At 49.3% G+C, this 21,801-nt stretch overlaps 2 protein-coding genes across 5 annotated transcripts in view; one reads left to right on the forward strand and one right to left on the reverse strand.

Annotated features, from left to right (window-relative positions):
* Window positions 1-1,280, reverse strand: part of LOC149271902 (peroxisomal ATPase PEX6-like) — a 30,623-nt gene extending 29,343 nt beyond the window's left edge. The window contains exon 1 of the mRNA XM_089507020.1: window positions 288-1,280. Coding sequence (XP_089363146.1) covers window positions 288-1,280 — 993 coding nt within the window. The remainder of the gene's footprint in view (window positions 1-287) is intronic.
* Window positions 1,025-18,798, forward strand: LOC149271903 (serine/threonine-protein phosphatase 2A 56 kDa regulatory subunit delta isoform-like). Of its 4 annotated transcripts, none has more exons than XM_089507029.1 (15): window positions 1,025-1,039; window positions 6,759-6,924; window positions 7,589-7,791; window positions 7,989-8,099; window positions 8,443-8,535; window positions 8,950-9,080; window positions 9,267-9,326; window positions 9,514-9,622; window positions 9,928-9,981; window positions 10,142-10,312; window positions 11,544-11,671; window positions 12,156-12,257; window positions 12,809-12,881; window positions 13,108-13,224; window positions 18,661-18,798. In XM_089507029.1, exons 3-15 carry the CDS (start codon window positions 7,723-7,725, stop codon window positions 18,796-18,798), a joined length of 1,356 nt encoding a protein of 451 aa, XP_089363155.1. In that variant the 5' UTR covers window positions 1,025-1,039; window positions 6,759-6,924; window positions 7,589-7,722. The 4 variants fall into 4 exon arrangements, with proteins under 4 accessions (XP_089363155.1, XP_089363153.1, XP_089363154.1 ...); XM_089507028.1 differs by lacking the exon at window positions 1,025-1,039 and adding an exon at window positions 5,034-5,051 and having other exon boundaries at window positions 6,750-6,924; XM_089507027.1 differs by lacking the exons at window positions 1,025-1,039; window positions 6,759-6,924 and adding an exon at window positions 3,607-3,633 and having other exon boundaries at window positions 7,615-7,791.
* The last annotated feature ends 3,003 nt before the right edge of the window (window positions 18,799-21,801 follow it).

A 21,801-nucleotide genomic window follows, 5' to 3' on the forward strand; every position in this document is an offset into this window, starting at 1 on the left:
CCTGTCCCCAGAGTGCCCGGCTCTAGCCTGGCAGGGAACCCACACAGCAGCCAGGTTGGGATCCTATCCCCAGAGTGCCGGGTCTAGCCTGGCAGTGACCCCACACGGCAGCCAGGTTGGGATCCTTCACCCAGAATGCCCGGCTCCTGCCTGGCAGTGACCCCACACGGCAGCCAGGTTTGGATCCTGCTCCCAGAGTGCCCGGCTCTAGCCTGGCAGGGACCACGTGCCAGACAGATTCATTCCTGTGCAAGAAAAGCATTCCAGTCCATGCCAGCGGCTCTCACCTCTACAAGGATCTCGCCGACAGCGCCTGCTCCAGACGTCAGATTGAAAAGAAGCGTGGCGGATATGACAGCCCCTTCCCCGGTGAGGCTGCCGCAGGAGGTGTTGCTTGGCATACTCAGGAGATGGCTGTACTTCTGAGGGTGCCCCAGCCACAGTTCAGCAGCCAATATCATGGCCAGATGCCTCCTGTCACCTTGCGATCCCAGCAGCTCTGATTGGCCAGCAGGAGATGCTTCTCTCGTTGTCCCCAAAGTATCTGCAGGTCCCGGCAGCGACACCCACACCCACTCACGGTGATACAGGCCCAACTCCCGCAACTGGCTCTTACTCACCCACACAGAAGACCCACGGTCCACGGGACCCCCAACCTCCTGCAGTCTCCCTGTCCTTACCAAGGACTCTGCATCCACAGGGGCCACACGGAGCAGCACAGGGCCCACATCTCTAGCAAAACTGGAGACGACCGGGGACAGGAGAGAAGAGCATAAATAGGGCCCCCCACTGGGAACACACCCTAACTGCCCCCACATGTACACAGTGTCTGCCTCCTCCTCATCATCATCATCATCATGGGCCTGGCCCCCCGCACACTCACTGGGTTTCTCTGCCCCCTCAAATCTGCCCTCCCCTCTCTGATACCCCCTTCCCTCCAGTTCAGTAACACTGAGGCGTGTGTGTGGCCCTAGGAGGCCTTGCAGGGCCGGCCTAGTATCCAGTACCAGGGCACCTTCCCCAGCCTCGGGCAGAGGCTGTCCTCTCTGGATCAGCAGTGGTCCCTGGGGCAAGGGGGCCCTAAAGTCCCGGACCCCGAGCAGCACCCAGTCCAATAGCGGAGGGGAGCTGAGAAGGAGCCGCCGGGGGGTAAGGGGACCCCGGGTCCGTACAAACAAGACGGGGCCCCCAGACTCTGCAGGCATGGAAACCATGGGGGCAGCTGTTTCTGACACGCATGATCCGGAAGCCCAAGCTGATCGGAAGCCGCCAACCGCCATCTTTGTTTAGGGCATCGCATCTTGTCCTCCGATAACGTCCGACTAGAGGCTTCCGGTCGGGAGTCCAGGCCACTCTGGCTGAGAGTGGTGTGGCGGCAACACTCTCAGCCAACAAGCTGCAATCTGGAAGCACCTGCTACATTAAACGACCCACTCACGCGTGGGAAGCCCACAGAGCCCGTCACTGAATCCATGTGACAGACCCCCGGGGTCCGGGCACAGAAATCACGGATAATAATAAGTAAATATTCATGATAATAATGATGTGTATAACTAAAACTGTGGAAATAAAGCAGGAATTTATAGATAAAGCAAGTTTTTCTCTTTATTGTAATATCTGCCCCTCCAGCCCTTGGAAATTCCCGGGTGTTGGGGGGATCTCTCGAAATGAATCCTGGTCCCACAGATAAATCCTCCCCCTGGCACTTCCTGTTTTATAACTTTGAGGGTCTGGCCTTTTGGCTTTACAGACACGTGAGCTTGTGACCATACCTGCCAACACTCCTGAATTCACCGCCATCCTGATGGCCGGGACTTCCTTTAAGCGAGGAAAGAGGGGTATCAGCAGAGTAGGTTGGGGATATCAGAGATACGGTGAGTTCCCTTAACCCAGGGACGCTTCCAAATGGTTATTGAGCATTGTTACAACGTTTTCAGTTAATTTTCAGCAAGAATCTTGTTTGTTGCCCATTCAATTTGGCCAAAAATTTGGGCCATTTTTGATTTCGGAGCGAAATTCATCGCCATACCTGGAAACGTCTTCGCTCCGGCTACCTGGAGCCTTCGCTTGCGGGACGCGGCCAGAACTGCCCCCATTTAAAGGGCGAATGGGCGGGAGCAGGTCGAAACCCGTTGGATTTGGATGTTGACCCGGAGAACCAGTGCTTCACCCTGGTCAAACCCAGAGAGTTCCCAGGTATGTTCATTGCCCGGTGCCTCTCATTCACCCCCTCACACTGTTTGAGAGCAATATGGCAGTGATCGCTGTGACGTCCTCTCCCCCGATAGGAGGATTGGGGGGACGCCATCGCAACGCTGCCATTTTGGCGCAAGTTACCACAGGGTAATGTCGCTGAGATGCGGACGAAGAAAGACGAAAACAGATAAAGGATTGAAGATAGAAGAGGGAAGAGAAGGGAGAAGATAGAAGAAGCGGAAGTGGTTGGTAGAAGGTAGGGAAGCATTTAGAGAGTGTGCGTGAACGAGAGTGCGAGTGAACAAAATTCAATACATTTGCAATTGATACGAATCGGAATGCACACATCCGCGTACGCCGGCAGAGAGACCCGCAAACAGAAACACAGGGTCAGGGGATGTCAGCGTACTGGGGGCAGGGTGTGACCCATGGTAGGAGTGTCAGCATACTGAGGGTGGGGTTTGACCCATGGTAGGAGATCCCTGGTATGAGTGTCAAGGTATTTTGGGGTGAGTATGATCCCCTGGTAGGCGTGTCAGGGTATTGGGTGGGGTGATCCCGGCTATGAGTGTCTGGATTTTTTGGGGCAGGGTGTAATCCCTGGTAGGAGTGTCAGGGTTTCTTGGGGCGGGGTGTTATCCCCAGGAGGAGTGCCAGGGTTTTTTGGGGGTAGGGTGTGATCCCCGCTAGGAGTGTCAGGGTTTTTTGGGGCAGTGTGTGATCCCCAGTAGGAGTGTCAGGGTTTTTGGGGGCCGGGTGTGATCCCCAGTAGGAGTGTCAGGATATTGGTTTTTGGGGGGGGGCGGGTGTGATCCCCGGTAGAAGTGTCAGGGTTTTTTGGGGTAGGGTGTGATCTCCGGTAGGAGTGTCAGGGTATTGGGCTGGGTAATCCCCGGTAGGAGTGTCAGGGGTTTTTGGGGAAGTGTGTGATCCCCGGTAGGAGTGTCAGGATATTGTTTTTTGGGGGGGGGGGGGGTGTCATCCCCGGTAGGAGTGTCAGGGTTTTTTGGGGGGGCTGGAGTGATCCCTGGTAGGAGTGTCAGGGTTTCTTCGGGCGGGGTGTCATGCTTGTTAGGACTGTCAGGGTACTGGGGGTGTTGCCTTGGACAGCAGAATTGACACTTTAATACGGAAAGCGAACTGGAACCGGCAGGGCAACGTACACGCCCTCCTGTAATTAGTAGGTGGAGCTAGATGCAGGCGAGTACACTAAGCACCTGAGATATTAACGCGCCACAAGGGGCTCTGGAGCTCCTCGCGCGCGCGGTATTACATCTTTGTCTCTAGTGCTTATAGCTTTGGTTGCCGAGGTAACGACAACGCCGTACGTCAAGACGCACAAAGCATGACGTAACGGGAGCGCCGCCGAGAGCCGTCAAAAGAGCGCATCAGCGAGACATCGCCGGAGACATGCCAAATAAAACCAAAAAAGACAAGGTGAGCTGGGTGACCAGACTGAAAGAGACCACTGGCGTTGTGAGATAGTTGTTAAGGGTCAGGGAGACCTCTGCCATAGTGAGACAGTCACCGAGTGACAAAGAGACTGCTGACAATGTGAGACAGTCGTCGAATGACATAGGGGCTGCCGGCATTGTGAGACAGTCGCCTAGAGAGACTGCCGGCTGTGTGAGACAGTCGCTGAATGTCATAGGGGCTGCCGACGGTGTGAGACAGTCGCCTAGAGATACGTGAGCTGCTGTCTCCAGAACGTCAATATCCTTCTGTAAATGGGGTCTCCGTAACTGCCCCCAATACTCTAGGTGAGATCTAACCAGAAGGGGCTGAACTACTCTCTACCTGCTACTAATGTTGCGTTACAACCCTGCAGCCTAATTGCTTTTTCCTCCCCTTTGTTACATTGCCTGCTTTCAGATATGTCCTCTGAAAGACCCCCGAGACCCTCTCTTGTGTTGTCGCTGACAGCACAGGTGACCCAATGCTATATTCTGCTTTGGGATTTATACATCCCAAGTGCGTTATTTTACTTTTATCAACACTAAACTGCAGCCGCCGCACTCTACCCCATTCCTCTAACATTAAACTGCAGCTGCCGCGCTCTCCCCCATTCTTCTAACATTAAACTGCAGCCGCCGCGCTCTCCCCCATTCCTCTAACATTAAACTACAGCCGCGCTATCCCCCATTCTTCTAACATTAAACTGCAGCCGCCGCTTTCTCCCCCATTCCTCTAACATTAAACTGCAGCTGCCGCGCTCTCCCCCATTCTTCTAACATTAAACTGCAGCCGCCGCTTTCTCCCCCATTCCTCTAACATTAAACTGCAGCCGCCACGCTCTCCCCCATTCTTCTAACATTAAACTGCAGCCGCCGCGCTCTCCCCCATTCTTCTAACATTAAACCGCAGCCGCCGCGCTCTCCCCCATTCCTCTAACATTAAACTACAGCCGCGCTATCCCCCATTCCTCTAACATTAAATGGCAGCTGCTGCACTTTCCCCCGTTATTCCAACATTAAACTGCGGCCGCCGCACTCTCCCCCATTCCTCTAACATTAAACTGCAGCCGCCGCGTTCTCTCCCCCCTTTTTATTTTATTTTAATTTTAAAACTTTTATTTGAAAACAAATCCAACATGCGCAATAATTTCCAAAATAATTTACAATGCACAGTACGGTACAGAGACAATGATACATATAGTGACAGGAAAATACTGCAAGACAGAATTTGTCATAGTATTGCATTTAAACAATAAAAAAAAAACTGTCGATGAACTATGTCGGATCGAGCCCCCCTCAGGGGAGTATCGGGGCGTTGCATGGTACAGAGAAAATAAAAATGGAGAAAACATAACAACAAAATACATGGTGCTTGCCAGGCAAAAAAAACAACAAAAAAAACACTTCATGTCCTCTGCTTTATCTCAAAAGACACCGACCGCAAAACATCAATTCCCCGCACCCCCTGCGTCATCCCTGAGCAATGGTTCGAGGCCTCATGAGCTGCGTATTCATATTGTTCATTCTCTTCAATGAGAGAGATCAAATTCTCCCCCATTCTTCTAACAAACTGCAGCCGCCAATCTCTCTCCCCCATTCTTCAAACATTAAACTGCAGATGCTGCACTCTCACTTATTCTTCCAACATTAAACTGCATCCGCCGCGCTCTCCCCTATTTTTCTAGCAAACTGCAGCCGCTGATCTCTCTCCCCCATTCTTCCAACATTAAACTGCAGCCACCGCACTCTCCCCTATTCTTCCAACATTAAACTTCAGCTGCTGCGCTTTCCCCCCATTCTTCCAACATTAAACTGCAGCCGCCGCGCTCTCTTCTATTCTTCTAACATTAAACTGCAGCCGCCGCGCTCTCCCCCATTCTTCTAACATTAAACTGCAGCCGCCGTGCTCTCCCCCGTTCTTCTAACATTAAACTGCAGCCGCCGCACTCTCTTCTATTCTTCTAACATTAAACTGCAGCCGCCCCGCTCTCTCCTATTATTCTAACATTAAACTGCAGCCGCGCTCTCCCCCATTCTTCTAATTTAGTTAAATCACTCGCCATTTGACTTGTTGCCCCAGGAATGGCCGCCCCGCCGCAGATCCTTATATCATTGTCAGAGACGGATGTCGTCATTAACAGCTCCTTTAATATCGCTAATAAACATATTAAATATACAGGTCCCGATACCGACCCCCGAGGGGCCCCGCTAGTAACAAGTCCCTCCTCTAAATATACCCCATTAACCCCAACCTTCTGCCTCCTGTCACCTGGCCATCACCTCGTCCGTTCAACTGATTACCATCCAAACCCTGCAGTTTATTTATGAGGCTTCTGGGGGTATTATTTCTTAATGAATCCAGATAGGTGGCATCTACTGCCCCTCCCAGGGGTATCATTTCTTACTGAATCCAGATAGACATCTACTGCCCGTCCCAGGGGTATCATTTCTTACTGAATCCAGATAGACATCTACTGCCCGTCCCAGGGGTATCATTTCTTACTGAATCCAGTTAGATATCTACTGCCCGTCCCAGGGGTATCATTTCTTACTGAATCCAGTTAGATATCTATTGCCCTGTATAATGTATAGTTATATCAGCAAGCCGGCCCCCTGTATAATGTATAGTTATGTCAGCAAGCCGGCCCCCCCCTGTATAATGTATAGTTAGTGAAGTGAAGAAACCACATCTTGTGAATTAAGCAGTGGAGTTTGGGGGTTAGCGGGGGTCTCGCAGGCTACCCAGAGAACTCCTTATGCTGAAGAGGGTCTTAATCTGTCGTTTGTTAGGAGCCCTCCAAGTCGGGATGCACAAGGGGCACCGGAAGAAACAGCAAGGACAGCGGGGGTGGAGAGACGGCCGAGGAGGTGAGACACCCAGTAATATAACACTGAGCAGCGATCCCTTTACATTTTACTGACTGTCCAGCTGTCTCATTAAGAGACCTCATGTATTCTGTCGCAAGGTGTGGTAAGACAATATTACCTGCCAGCAGTGGAGTGCCAGGTAATATTTCCATTTCGAGTGCGTCTCACTGGAGTGACCGGCCCTCCTATGCAACTGGTGTTTTCCGAGGCTGATCGGTCATTCATTGTGTTCAGGCCCAGCAGACGGTGAACAAGCGTCCGAGTCCGAGCGCCCCGCCGCCCACCCAGCTCAACAAGATACAGTATGGCGGAGGATCCCAGATTGTCAAGAGGGAACGCAGGCACAGTTCCTCTCGGTTTAGCCTGAGCAAAAACAGAGAGCTCTATAAACTGCCCCCGCTGAAAGGTAAGATCCGCCCGGCCCAGTCGGATATATGCCCCCCCAGGTTTTGGGTTATGTCGTGGCTTCCAGTTCCCATCTCGGTCTGCTGTGCCCCTTTGGCTTGGTTATGGTGCCTGCTGTGCCCTTTTACCAGCGCCCCTTTGCTTTGGAGCGGGTCCCTAGGCCTTGGGTGCTGGCTGGTATGTGGCATCCATGCTTTGCTCCGGGCTCTCTGGTTTCCTCCTCTCGCCACGCAGCAGAGAAGCAGCTAATAGAGACCAATCCATTTATTTATATGTAGTGCCAGCGGCCCCCGTCGGCCCATCTAGTCGCCTGGTGGGCTCATCTTAGATTCAGGAGCCATATGCCTATCCCAGACATGTTTACATTCCCTCCTGTATTAAACCCTACCACTTCTACTGGAAGGCTGTTCCACTTATCTACTGCCGTCTCAGTAAAGTAAAACTTCCTTCCATTCCATCCAGATATTTGGCGATCGTCTCCCGTAGGGTTACCGGCGGCTTCTGCCCTGATTGGTGATCTTATTTCATATAAGTCAGCAATTGCTTTTTTAGCGTAAGGACCATGAGACATCCTGGGGTTTATTCACTGAACAGGTGTATATACTGAGGCGTTTGAGGAGGGGGGCATTTATTGAGGAACGGTGTAACACGGGGCTTCTCTTTAGACTGTGGCCCCGGAGAGGAGCGAGAGGCTCTCTTTGTCCAGAAGATCAGACAGTGCTGCGTACTTTTTGACTTCGTGTCGGATCCTCTCAGTGACCTGAAGTATAAAGAGGTGAAGAGAGCCGGTCTCAGCGAGATGGTGGAGTACATCACACACAACCGAGACATCCTCACCGAATGTATTTACCCCGAAGCCGTGCAGATGGTGAGTGTGGTATACAATGTGTATATACACCCGGCGCCTTCTACGGTAATGTGTATATACACCCGCCCAGACCACTAGCTGCCGGGGCAAGAGTTTGTGGGAAAGACCCTGTGAGAAGAGTAAGGGGGTCCGTGGCCCGGCCTCACTTACCGTCTGCGCCCCGTGGGTGATTTTGTGACCCTGTGTTTCTGTCCCAGTTTTCCGTGAATTTGTTCCGTCCGCTGCCTCCTTCCTCGAATCCGAGCGGAGCCGAGTTTGACCCGGAGGAGGATGAACCCACGCTGGAAGCAGCCTGGCCTCATCTCCAGGTAAGCGGATCCAGATGTGTCCTAAATCTTACTTGTTACTAAAACGCGTTGCGGGTTAAATAAAGTATATCAGAACCCCCCTTATGTGTAGCCCCCCCCCCGTGGGAGCGGCCATCTTAACTCAACTCCAACACACAGCCGGGGCAGTAAGTGGGGGAGTGGGAGACACGGAGCAAGAAGGGGGTGGTGGGGTGGTAGGCAGCTGGGACAGTAAGTGGGGGTGGTGGAGACAGGGAGCCAGGCAGGAAGGGGTGGTGGGGGGCAGTAAGAAGCCGCTCTTGATATTCCCTGTTCTTTGACTGTTTGCGTTCTCTCTCAGCCGCGACGCTCTGCTCTCTTTCAGCTGGTTTATGAGTTTTTCCTCCGGTTTCTGGAATCAGCGGATTTTCAACCCAATATCGCCAAAAAATTCATTGACCAGAAGTTTGTGTTATCGGTAAGCAGTGCCGCGCCGTGCTGTGCCGTGCCATGCCGTGTACTGACGCAGCATCACCGGGGTTTCGTTCACTAGTTTGTTGGATTTCATGTTAAACACAAATCGAGGATCTGCCCCCCCAACTAGTCTCCCGTCTCTCAAACCTTAATCAGTCGTTGGTCTTGTCTTAGCTTCAGGAGCCGTATGTCTATCCCATGCATGTTTAATACCCTCACTGTATTACCCTCTACCACCTCTGCTGGGAGGCTGACCCTGTCAGTAAAGGAAAAAGTTTATTCCATCTCAGCCTCTCACCCTCTAGTGTTAGTTTCCGGCCTCTCCTCCGCCTGTTGGGGTAAGTCCTTCCTGTCCCACAGTTTGTAGAAAAGTCAGTGTTCTTGTGGCCGCCGTGACTGGGGGTCTTCCTCTCCTCAGCTGTTGGACCTGTTTGACAGCGAAGACCCTCGAGAACGAGACTTCTTGAAGACGATTCTCCACCGAATATACGGGAAGTTCCTGGGGTTACGCGCCTATATACGACGGCACATAAACAACATATTCTACAGGTACGCGTGCAGCTAGCGTGTTACACGTGAGGAAGAACATGCGTCGTGGCAGCTTCCCCGGAGCGCGCCGTTACCCCACGTGCACAGGGGTTTCTTTTAATGTTTTGGGAAGGATTAAAGGGTTAAATGAGGGCTTGGGGTGACGCTCTGCACGCAGATGATCTCTGCCCCTCGTGTCTCTTCCAGATTTATTTATGAGACGGAACATCACAACGGGATTGCGGAGCTTCTGGAAATTCTTGGCAGGTAATATGTGTTAACATGATATTCTTAACCGGATCCCGCCCACCTGCCCCGTCCGGGCGTTTAAAGAAAGGCCTGTAGCCTCCATTAAGGGCTCCGGATAATGTGGTTGGGGGAATCATGGAGGAAGGCCTGGGAGGTGTGGCCCCTGCGGCTCGTTATAATCCCGACCAATCCTCTCTCGTTTCAGCATTATTAACGGCTTTGCTCTGCCTCTGAAGGAGGAGCACAAGATGTTTCTGATCCGTGTCCTCCTACCTCTTCACAAAGCCAAGTCACTGAGTGTCTACCACCCACAGGTAATGGGCAGGCCTTAATGCTCCACCCATGGGTAATGGGCGGGCCTTAGTGTACTACCCACGGGTAACAGGGCGTGCCTTAATGCTCCACTCATAGGTAATAGAGATGTCAAACTACAAGCAGGTAGCAGGACTTCGGATTTAGCTGCTGGCCTGTGGCCCCCTCAGAGGTTGTGTAGGGTTCAGGGTTCATAATGTATTTTTTTTTCCTTATCACTCCAGTTACGTGTTTGCCTTTTTTTCCTCCTCTGTATTTGCCCCTCTATGCCCCCCCCCCCGCATACTCTGCTTTCTGTGTCTTGCAGCTCGCTTACTGCGTGGTTCAGTTCTTGGAGAAGGACAGCAGCCTCACTGAGCCGGTAAGTGCAGACCAAAACTCGGGTCCTCGTGGGTGTGGCGGGTCCTCGTGGGTGTGGCGGGTCACATGACTCTCGCTCTCTGCTTCCATGTCTCGTCTGAAAACCTTTGTTTCCATGGTGTCCGCTCCCTGCTCACGTGGTTCTCTCTCTCTCGCTGCAGGTGATTTCGGGTTTGCTTCGGTTCTGGCCGCGCACGCACAGCCCTAAAGAAGTCATGTTCCTGAACGAGCTGGAAGAGATTTTAGACGTGATGGAGCCGGGAGAGTTCAGTAAGATCATGGAGCCGCTGTTCCGCCAGCTCGCCCAGTGCGTTTCCAGCCCGCACTTTCAGGTAACGATTGGGGCCCGCAGTCTGCCGGTCTCTGCTCGCTGTGAGTGCGAGTGTAAGGGTGTCCAACTGTGTGCTCTGTGCAGGCTTAAAAAGAAAATTAATCGACTGAAAGAGAGAATGTGGTGCGCTGTGAGATGTCATGCAGGTTACAGTATGACCCCACAGGGGCCGCTGCTGAACTACCCTAGCCGGTTACAGTATGACCCCACAGGGGCCGCTGCTGAACTACCCTAGCCGGTTACAGTATGACCCCACAGGGGCCGCTGCTGAACTACCCTAGCCGGTTACAGTATTACCCCACAGGGCCACTGCTGAACTACCCTAGCTGGTTACAGTATTACCCGACAGGGGCCGCTGCTGAAATAACCTAGCCGGTTATAGTATGACCCCACAGGGGCCGCTGATGAAATACCCTAGCCGGTTTTAGTATGACCCCACAGGGGCCACTGCTGAAATAACCTAGCCGGTTACAGTATGACCCCTCAGGCGCCGCTGCTGAACTACCCTACCCTATTCATGTTCGGCAATACCCCCGGGTACGGTAATACCCCACATGCAGAGTTTTTTTATGTTTGGTAAAATACTATCAGCTTTTATTATTTTGAATGCTTTTGGTGTGTTTTTGCTTTTTTTATATATATATTTGCAATGACGGGGAGCTGAAACGTGGGCGGGGATATCATTATGTAACGGGAGGGGTGTGTGTGTGGGGGATATAATGATGTAACGGGAGGGGTGTGTGTGTGGGGGGATATAATGATGTAACGGGAGGGGTGTGTGTTGGGAGGATATAATGATGTTTAATGGGCGGGGAGTGTGTGTGTGGGGGATATAATGTAACGGGAGGGGTGTGTGTGGGGGGGATATAATAATGTAACGGGAGGGGTGTGTGTGGGGGGATATAATAATGTAACGGGAGGGGTGTGTGTGGGGGGATATAATGATGTAACGGGAGGGGTGTGAGTGGGGGGATATAATGATTTAACGGGAGGGAAGTGTGTGTGGGGGGAGGATATAATGATGTAACGGGAGGGGTGTGTGTGAGTGGGGGGCTTTGGTGATGTAACGGGCGGGGAGTGTGTGGGAGAGATATAATTATGTAACGGGCGGGGAGTGTGTGTGTGTGGGGGATATAATGATGTAACGGGAGGGGTGTGTGTGGGGGAGATATAATGATGTAACGGGGGGGAGTGATAGAAGATGATGTTTTTGGGTATCCCCTGTGTTTAAGGTTGCTGAGCGAGCTCTTTATTACTGGAATAACGAATACATTCTGAGCCTTATGAGCGATAATGCAGCCCAGATTCTGCCCATCATGTTCCCAGCGCTGTACCGCAACTCCAAAAACCACTGGAACAAGTAAGTGGCCAGAGAGAGCGAGTTTATACAAATCTCACCGTTTACTGAGACTTCCGGTACCGTGTCTGTGGACTAGCTGTGTCAGAACTCCTCACGTTCGTTATATATGTGGCCCCCGTGTCTGTTACCGGACGATACGTTATATATGTGGCCCCCGTGTCTGTTGCCGGACGATACGTTATATATGTGGCCCCCGTGTCTGTTACCGGACGATACGTTATATATGTGGCCCCCGTGTCTGTTACCGAACGGTGCCTTATATATGTGACCCCCGTGTCTGTTGCCGGACGGTACCTTATATATGTGGCCCCCGTGTCTGTTACCGGACGGTACGTTATATATGTGGCCCCCGTGTCTGTTACCGGACGATACGTTTTATATATATACCGCCCCTTGTCTGTTACCGGACGATACGTTATATATGTGGCCCTCGTGTCTGTTACCGGACGATACGTTATATATGTGGCCCCCGTGTCTGTTGCAGGACGATCCATGGGCTGATTTATAACGCTTTGAAGCTGTTCATGGAGATGAATCAGAAGCTGTTCGATGACTGCACGCAGCAGTACAAGGCTGAGAAGCAAAGGTTTGGAGTCTGTTCGGGTCTGGCGGGTTCCTCTGCTTTGTGCACCAATCAGGCTGGGGCGGTAAATGTGTGGAGGTATTAACCAGGCTGGGTATTAGAGGCCACGCGTGTATTCCGGGTAACGGACACATTAGAGGCTGGGTAGATAGATCTCTCGTTAGGAATATTAGAGGCCACGCGTGTATTCTGGGTATCGGGCACATTAGAGGCTGGGTAGATAGAGCTCTCGTTAGGCATATTAGAGGCCGCGCGTGTATTCTGGGTATCCGACACAGAGACTGGTATATAGATCTCTCATTAGGAGTATTAGAGGCCACGCGTGTATTCCGGGTATCAGACACATTAGAGAGATTTGTGGCATTCGAGGATATGGAGAGAGGACGGGTAATTATTGGAGGCCATGCTGAGGAGCTGGGATTTCTAGAGGTTACATAGAGACCCCAAGCATTAGAGGTATCGGTGGCCGATCGGAGAGCTTGGCTATTAGAGGCCAGAGGTATTAGTGGCTGCTTGGTTAGTGACGTGAGAATTCTGAAATATTTCTCTTTCAGAGGGAAGCTTCGAGGTAAAGAAAGAGCCGAGATGTGGAATCGTATCGAGGAAATGGCCCGACTGAACCCTCAGGTCGGTGAATAAATGAAAATATGTAACTGTGTGGATGTTGCAAGCTGTGGCTGTATTTTTTATCGGGGGTTATTTATGTATTCTCCAGATTAATACGTGGGCTGTGTGGGGCAGAATGTTCTCTCTCTGGCCGTTCTGTGATAACCCTGTAATGTCTTGCTGTCCGTGTTGTGTATGAAATCTCTTACGCTGTCTAATTCTCTCTGTGTCTGCGGCTCCTTCCCAGTATCCCATGTTCAATGCTCCTCCAGCTCTAAGTGTCATCTGCTCCATGGAGACAGACACTCCAACCGCGGAGGACATTCAGATCCTGAAGAGGACAGTGGAGACTGAGGCCATGCAGGTGATCCCTGGCCATCCCCTACCCCATACACTCTAACCATTATCCCACTTTTTCTGCCCCGGTCGTGGTCTCTTCTTACCCGTTTGCACCATGCAGTCCTGCCGCTACTCTGCATCCCCTCGTCATTGGCACATGAAACCAACATTTGCTTGATTTGATACCACTGGCAACTTGATGCCACTGATATCACCGCAAGCTCGTCTCTCCATGTTTTTTGTCCAGTAGCTTTTCTCGCATGTTGTCGTCCATGAAATGCACGGATAATATGCGAAAATGCATGCAGGGTTACAACATGTTGGGCGAAAACAGCTGCACCCATTTCATTTGATATCGTCCAAGAGACGGCAAAGCCTGTAGCTGAAGTTCATGTCTTGGATTCACATAAAAAAAAGACATGGAGTCACATTAGAATTTTTGGGACCCTAGAGATCTCTTTTCAGAGACGCCTGGAGGCCTAAAAGCTCATGTGACTTTACATATTTTTCTGTGTCGCCTTTAGCTAAGAACTCTAAATGAATTTGTGGAAACATACAAAGTAACTGTTTTCTCTTTATTTCTGGGGTCCAAAGTCTGTGCTGTGAGTTACCATATTTCCCCATGTATAAGACACACCTTCTTTCGAAAAATTTGCGGTGTAAAAACAGGGTGCGTCTTATACAGTGGTTGTAGATTTTTTTTTTTCCCCCCGCTTACCTCTGTGTTGCTCAGCAGCATCTCTTGTTCCGTCGAGGAGAGACAGGAATCCATTGGAGTCACGTGAATGTGCATGACTCCCCTCCGTTCCTGCTCCCCTGGGCTGGACAAGAGAAGTTCACTCAGAGTTGGAGCAACGCAGAGGGAAACAAAGTCTGCGAGCAGCACTGGAAGATCTGCAGTTCAGGTAATGGTGGGGGAGGGTGTATGAGTCTGCGTGAATGAGGGAATGAATGAATGAAAATGTGTGTGTGATAGCATGGATGTGTAAGTAGGGGGGCAGGGCACAGGGAGGCTGAAAGTGATGTGCATGTGTTGGCTGTTTGTGCATGATAGGAGTGTGATTGCTATATTAAATATACATGATTGCTAGCAGCAATAACACTCCTATCGTGCCCAGGCATACCCAGATTCCAGCACAGCTAACATCACATTCATCCTGGAACCTGGGCATGATAGAAGTGTAATTTTTGGGCCCCAAAATTAACCCCTTAAGGACAATGGGCGGTTCCTAAACCCATTGAAAACCATGCATTTTGAGCCCGTACATATACGGGCTCTGTCATTAAGGGGTTAAGGTGCGTCTTACACATGGGGAAATACGTTATTTCCTCGGTCATTTCTGAAGCAAGGAGAAGTGAGGTAATCCTCCCCGTGGATATAAACTCTGCCGGCTCAGGGGGAATCCATGTTTTTTTGTTGCCCTGTCTGGAGGTTTTGCGTCCAAGAGACCTTGTTGTTTATTTCTTATATTTTAATTTCTAGTTACTTTATATGATTACATTTAAGGAACAGGTTGGTTTTTCCCAATTCGGAAAGCTGAAATTGGGACACTTCCCCTAATTGACAACTTGAGAAGGCTTTAGGCTGCCCCTTTCAAGCCCGTCTAACCATCACGTGGTCCCTTCAACCCCCGGGGGGGTTTGTAAATGTTATTTTGTGCTTGTTTCACTTTGAAGGAGCGTTGGTACCATCTAGTGTCTGTCTTTGAGGCAAAAGGATTTCAGTGGGAACATGTCATTTAGTAATGTGGTTTTGGACGGTTCCCGGGGAGCATGCGCCGCCTCGTTCTCGGGGAGCGACGTTGAGCGATGCTGTCCTTGTGGAAAACTGGCTTTGGGACCTCTCCAAGGCTCAGCCTCATGTTATTTAGTGTCTGAAGCCTTTTTCCCTCTTCTCTTCCTTGCATTCAAGCCCGACAGGGTTTGTCACTTACTTTAAGCTGTAGGTTTTCAGGCGCCGCAAGCAAGATTATTCAGAGGGAACCATCTTAATTACATTTGATGATATATAAAGGAATAAAATACTTATGATTTTAGGATTGTTAATGAACAAGATACATTATAGTTCTGTGTCACTATCCCACATCCTTCAAGGGGACACCTTTAGACCAATGCGGCCCTAACAAGCCGTGTATCTGGTGGTGGCACCTCTGTCTCACCAAGGGTCCCCTCCATTCTTTGTCAGCTGTATGCCCTGCAGTAGCCCTTTATTTACAGACCCTACAGAAGATAAACTAGCCAGCCTGGGCTTTTGAGAGGGTCTCCCTTTCTTTGGACAGATCTTAAAACCATAATTGTTAAGGAAGAAAGACTTCTTTTCTGACCACCAGGCAAGCCTGTTAGCTCAGCCTCCTCCAGGTTACGGGTCAGAACAGTTATTTTGTTTCAGGCTCTTTTTGTGCTGCACAATTTTTTCACACTTAATCCTTCTTCAGGCTCCAGACTGTTATTCAATGACAGAACATACATATTTCGTACAAGGCACACCATGAGACAGAGCTCAGCAGCTTATCTAAGCACAAAGAACAATAGCATTTGTTTACCGTCAATAAAAGTAAATCTGAGACTGTCGATAATGAAAGGACATGAAACAAAATACAAAGAACTGAAAGCATCAGCAAAGCATTATATATTTTAACCATTCCAGGGGTGCAAAACAGTGGTTCTGCAGTAGAAACACCACCTGAGGATGTGGAAGATCGGTGGTTTGGGGTAAAAAGGGTCCTTAAACACATTAGGTGACACGCTTCTTCTATGTGAGTCCACATAGAACCGAGTGGTGGGAGAGGAACTTCTCCACTGAGTCTTGGAGTTTGATTTTCAGGGATCCCAGCAAAGTGTGCGCTAGAAGGCATTGCATCGTGGCGGAGGAGACTTCATCTGTTCTGTCACTGTGGGCAGTGTCTTTATCTGTATAGCCCCATATCATACAGAAATGTGCTTAGGAGAAGGCCTCCCTGAGTAAGTTTGTTGGGTCAACCTGCTTCATGCCACATTAATCACCCCAGGGCACCAAAAGTCCAGTTTAACTCCCTCCAGTTGTTGTTCACTCAATCCTGGGGCAACATACATCCCTCTCCCCGCAATTGTCCTGGCATCTATGCTGCTTTTGCTGCACCAGCAATAGACCTCTGCCGTTGCTTACCTGGACAAGCTTCTGATCAGGGTTCTGTCTCAGGACCAGCACCTAAAGTAAGGCATGCAAACTACAATGGCAGTTTTGCAACAACGTGGCTGGTTGAGTAGGAATAAAGTCTGCTTGTTCCACTGAAAAACCCTGGAGTTACTGGATATTACCTTCCATGTGGAGCCCAACAGAGCCCACCTTCCCATACTGATGGTGGATCACATGTCCTCCTTGGTGGGTTCAAGGCAGTCATGGGTCCTGCCCCGGAAAGGATTTTCATAAGGTTTCTGGATCAAGTGGCATCCACCCTTGAAGATATTTGTTATGCCGGATACCACATTCAGCCACTTCAATGGCTTTGAAATTCCTGAGGCATTGAAACAATGCCATCTTCATTCTTGAATCAACTGGGAAGCAGACTCCATCAGCTGACACCAGGGTCAGTGGGCCTATCTGAATGCAACAGCAGGTGGTGGGATGTTCTGATCATGGACCTGATGACCTCGTAAGTGAGCCACAAGACCTTGTTACGGAGCCAGGACCATGAATCCTCGTGCCCTTTATTTGTGGCCTCCATGACCAAGGCACATCCCTTTTCAGAAAGACATAATTTTCACCCTGACCCAAGGAGGCTTGGTATGAGGGGCTGACTCTCGAGATCTACTCTTGAGCAACAGTGGCTTTCCAGGCCCACCATCTCGTCATTGCTGTGCGACCAGCTACATCAAGGTCTACTACCAGTTTTGCCGTTCCTGTATCAGATCTGCTGCTAATCTTGTACATAACCCAGCAAGGACTTGGTTGAGGTTTCTGGTTAGATACAAAAAGCAAAATTGTATTAAGGGTTAGTGCTGTCAGTAACAGAGGAAATATTCCTGAGCTCTTTAAGGTAAGCAGGCAATGTAAAGAAAAGGGTTATGGTTTCGAGGCGCTTCACTCTTTAAGACGTTGAGTGGCCAGATGGGGTTTCACTTCTGCCTTGGCCTTGCGTGTTGCAGAACGCTTTTAATATTCAAAAAGGCAACCCAGCGCTGCAGACTTTCCCATATTTCTTCTCAATGCTGTATCTGAATATCATCCGATTTAGGAGATTGTGGTACCTCCGTACCGTCGGTCCTTAAAGAAGGGCGAGAAACATCTGTTTAGTAGCTGGAGGGCAGCCAAGATGTTTCTTGTCCTTGGCTTTCAAGAGTGCAATGCTGTTTGTAAGGTATCTGCGCTCAACCTTATATACTGTGCCAAGAGCAGGAGACCTAATTTCCCCCATGGACCGATTCTAACGTGGCCATGTACACGTTATTTGGATTGCGCATTTGTAAGGCCGCTACATTGACCTTCTTTCACGCATTTGCAAATTTCCACAGGTTTATTGTGTTCTCCCTGGCTGAGGCTTGTTGCCACTGCACCCTCCCTTTGGGGCACAGTAAGTCCCATTTGTCCTACACCAACTAGGGCTGTACATTAAAAGGGACCTTTTTACTTAAATCCTTTTCTGGCCTAGTCAGGGCCAGAAATCTTTCCTTCAGCCTTGTTTTGGTTTTTAGTTATCATACGGCTGGACAAAACAAGAACCTCTCCTTGCTCCCCTTTAACGGTCTGCTCACAGGATGTCAGCAGCTGATGAGCAGCCCGGGAGATGAAAAGGAATAAAGATATAATTTGCTTGTCCTGCACTGACTATGGCCTTTAGAGAAAAGGATTTAACAATAAGTAAAAAAAATACACACAATACCCCCCCTGTTCTGCCATACAGAGGGGGGGGGGCAATGTTTATTTACATAGCTACCAATGTCTTACATGGTGATAAGTTGCAAGCAATGTGTAAGAAGCAAAGGACAGCATTGAGTATCACTGACACCAAGTGCGTGAGGCTATATCACATACCTGTTCTCATCCACTGGAGTCTTTCACCCCAAGTCTGAGACCAAACTTGGTGTATGTCGTGTTAAACATTCATATAGATACATTTGTTCTACAGATTGCTGCCTGCTTTAAAGGGTTAAGATTTCTCTCCTTCCTTGGGGCTGTCCTGATCTGGGGATGAGGCTCCTGTCCGTCTCGGCCTCATGTCTGAGAATTGGTTCTCATGTGATCACAGATTTATTTAAAAATACATAATATTGAGATAGGTAGGAAATCTGTCTCATCCTCTTGTATGCTGGAGTCAGACCACTGGGGGCCCCAGGCAACTGCATGATCTGTTTTATAGAGCCATTTTAGAATGTATACTGACTCGCTATGACTTGGTTTTCAGTGTACATATTATCATGGAGGTCTGTGTCGGACGTCGTGCTAAGTGTTCCTGAAATCTTACTTTTTTCCTTTGTGCCCTAGGTCCTGTGCAGTTCACCGCATGAGCAGATGCTGCTGTGCAGGAAGTCTGAGCTTCCACAAGATATTTACACCATCAGAGCTCTGGAGTCCCACAGGAGAGCGGAGGAATATTTGAGCAGCAACCAGGAGGCGCTCTGACCCTCTCTATAACCAGGACTAACAGCCGGGGAAGGTTCTGACCCGCTCTATAACAAGGACTAACAGCCAGGAGGAACCCAGAAACCCCAGCACTTAGGGAGGGTCAGAATGCCACACTGGACTATGTCCAAGACTTTCAGCCAGGAGCCCCTCTGTCCTTGCCTACACCTGGCACTCGACCAGAAGCCCCTTTGTCCTTCAGTGTATACGTACTGAGCCAGGGGAACTCTGTACCCCTTGCTAGTTCTCTGACCTTCCCAAGACCCAGAATCACGGGCAGAAGGCTTTAATTTCCAATGAGCTGCCTTAAGTTAGTTAAAATATGACTTAAGCAGAGTCTCCCTTCCACTTTAGGGGTGTATTTATTAAGCCTGAAGTTTGCAATAGAAGCTGCAGTTTTATCTCCCTGACCTCACTGCAGGAAAGGCTCAGCTAGCCCTAAATAATGTATTATATTATAATGTAATATTGCTAGCGTAAGATTAAAAATAAGTTTACAAAAATATTTGAGTTCTTGCTCTGTTATCTGAGCTCAATCTACTAGACAAACACCCTGACTACTTATCATACTGCATGTGGGGAATGATAGAATATCTCAGTCATAATCACCCTGCTGGACACTCTAATGAAAGCCTATAGAGGAATGGACTTCATTAGCATTGCCATAAAGCATCAGCTCTGTGGTTTTTGAGCATGGATAGTCATGCAAATTATCACATGACTGACAACAATGGTGGCCTCCAGGTCTGCAGAGAAAGGGAGTTTATTGAAATAGAATGAAATAAACCAGGTTTTTGGTCAATGCCGACAGTCATCACATGGGACTTCTCTTTTAACTACACATTATACACCGCCATCATCTCACTGATTAAACTATACATTATATAGGGCTGGCTTAGTGCAGGAGAAGCTCCCTGGGGCCGTTCCTTCTAATGTGCGGTGAAGTCAGGGAGATGAACCTTCATCACAAACTCCAGCTGTAGTAAATAGATATCTACAGAAGTCAGATGCACAGCGGCTGCTTCCAGATGTGTGGCGCATGTCATGACTGTACCTGTTGCTTGGCTCGGCTTACATCACCTGCTGGCCGTTTCCTCTCTGGAGGCCGGTGCTTTGGAAATGTATGAGAATCATGAGGTTGCTGATATTTGGCGTTACAGCCCCGATGGCCAAACCCCATAACCCCCCCCCCCCCCCCCCCCATCAGTTTAGAGTTGAATAGGGAGCCCGGGCTGCTCCAGGATGTTTCCACCACAGCATGAATTATTTCTAAATGTATGTACCAAGCGGCCATGTGCCGACTGCTTTAAAGATACTCTCCGTCAGCACGTGTACGTTAATTCGTTGTTTTATCCCCAAGGTACCTGTAGTAGACAAATAAAACCCTCAAGCGCCATGTGTGGAGAAAGCTTCTGAATTATAAATTAGGTAAAAAGGTTCCTCTTTACAGGGATTTTGGAAGCCTTCTTAAGAACATTCCCTTCCTTATGGTTATTCACCTTAACGGACATGCTGACTCTCACGGTGGAATTGCATGTATTGGTGTCAGGAGAGAGGGTAAAACCACTTCTTGGAACAGCTCCAGTGGTGCAGGGGTTAATCTCTGTGGGTCTCTTGCAATAAAGATTTCAAGCAAAAGATTTGTGTTTGTGTCTTGATTTGGGATGGAGGTTTCTGAAAGAAAAGATCCATTGGCTTTGAGGGGTTAAACAACAGACTTTCCATTAAAGGGTTACTACTATACAAAAACCCTCCTTATCCTACTGCCTGTGGGAAACAATAGAATGTCTCGGTCATAATCACCCAGCTGGACTCTGACTAATGAAAGTCTATGGAGGAACGGACTTCATTAGCACTGCCATAAAGCATCAGCTCACATCACATGACTGACAGCAATGGCGACCGCCAGGTCTGCAGATAAAGGGAGTTTCTTGGAACAAAGCAATGTTAAACCAGGTTTCACGCTCAAGGAATTTTCTTCTTCTTTGGGCTTCTTTAAAGTAACCCTGACCTTTATTTTCCGCTTCAAAGATCTGCTTTAAACAAAACGAGCACTTCAGGGTCTAGTTTGTATTCATTTATTTTGCTCTCTGGCACCTCTGTCTGCGTGACACATGGGAGCCACCGCCAGTTTAACAGGACAGGGTTTTTTTGTGAAATATTACCCCAATGAGCCCTTAGAAAACAGGTATGGCTTAGAGCCCTGCGGGACCCGCATCCCAATGCAGTCCTCTAATATGGAGGTCTCCTTAAAGGCGCTGTTCCACTCAGACAGGATGTTAAATTATCTGTCTAGTTTGTGAAGCAAATAACCTTGACTTTATGTGGTTACGTTTTCAGAGGAAAGAATAAATACAAAAACACGTAAGCAGCTTTTTTTTCTTTTTTAATTTATTTCTATGGGAACAACCAATGAGCGCCGCTTTTGTTTCACATGACAAGCATTCGCTCAAGGAATTATAAATAATGCCACATTTCATAGAAAGAAGTTATTTTTCTGGGGAGGAACAGGGATGTTGTTTCTAACTCTGGGTTTAAATACAAGAGTGTGAAATTCAGCAGAGAAGGTGGAACGGCAGCTTTAGGAGTTACATGACCACAGAGCAAGCGATGGAGTAAACAACCGCGACTGAGTGTCAGTAAATCGTATCGGGACTCATACGTTTACTTGGGAATAACGTTACCCTTGAGTAGGACTTCACAGGCTATCACTACACTACTACTGGGAAGTGGTGACTCTCCTCCTCACTCATTCTCATGGCTGCTTGTGCCGTCAGCAGCACTCTTCTCCCTGAAACACTCGGGTTCCTAGGAAATAGACAGGTTTCAGTAAGCTCTTGGTTACTTACTGTCTTACTGGGAGCTTTAACCAAAGTGACACATCCAGGGGACAGCAACTGCTGAACAGCACAGCCATCGCTGCCCCTTTAACCACAAACTATATTGTCTGCAATGAATTACCAGTAGGTTTCTAAAGCTTTGACCCCCACGGCTGGTGCCGCT

Source organism: Sceloporus occidentalis, unplaced genomic scaffold (assembly GCF_023333645.1).
Source record: "Sceloporus occidentalis isolate IW3139 unplaced genomic scaffold, rSceOcc1.0.p SCAF_451, whole genome shotgun sequence".
NCBI classification, from domain to species: Eukaryota; Metazoa; Chordata; class Lepidosauria; order Squamata; family Phrynosomatidae; genus Sceloporus; species Sceloporus occidentalis.

Coding starts and splice junctions, on each gene's coding strand:
- LOC149271903 (XM_089507027.1), top strand. CDS start 3,607: ATGCCAAATAAAACCAAAAAAGACAAG. Junction 9,081..9,266: donor ATAAACAACATATTCTACAG/GTACGCGTGCAG, acceptor TGTCTCTTCCAG/ATTTATTTATGAGACGGAAC. Junction 12,258..12,808: donor TACAAGGCTGAGAAGCAAAG/GTTTGGAGTCTG, acceptor TTTCTCTTTCAG/AGGGAAGCTTCGAGGTAAAG.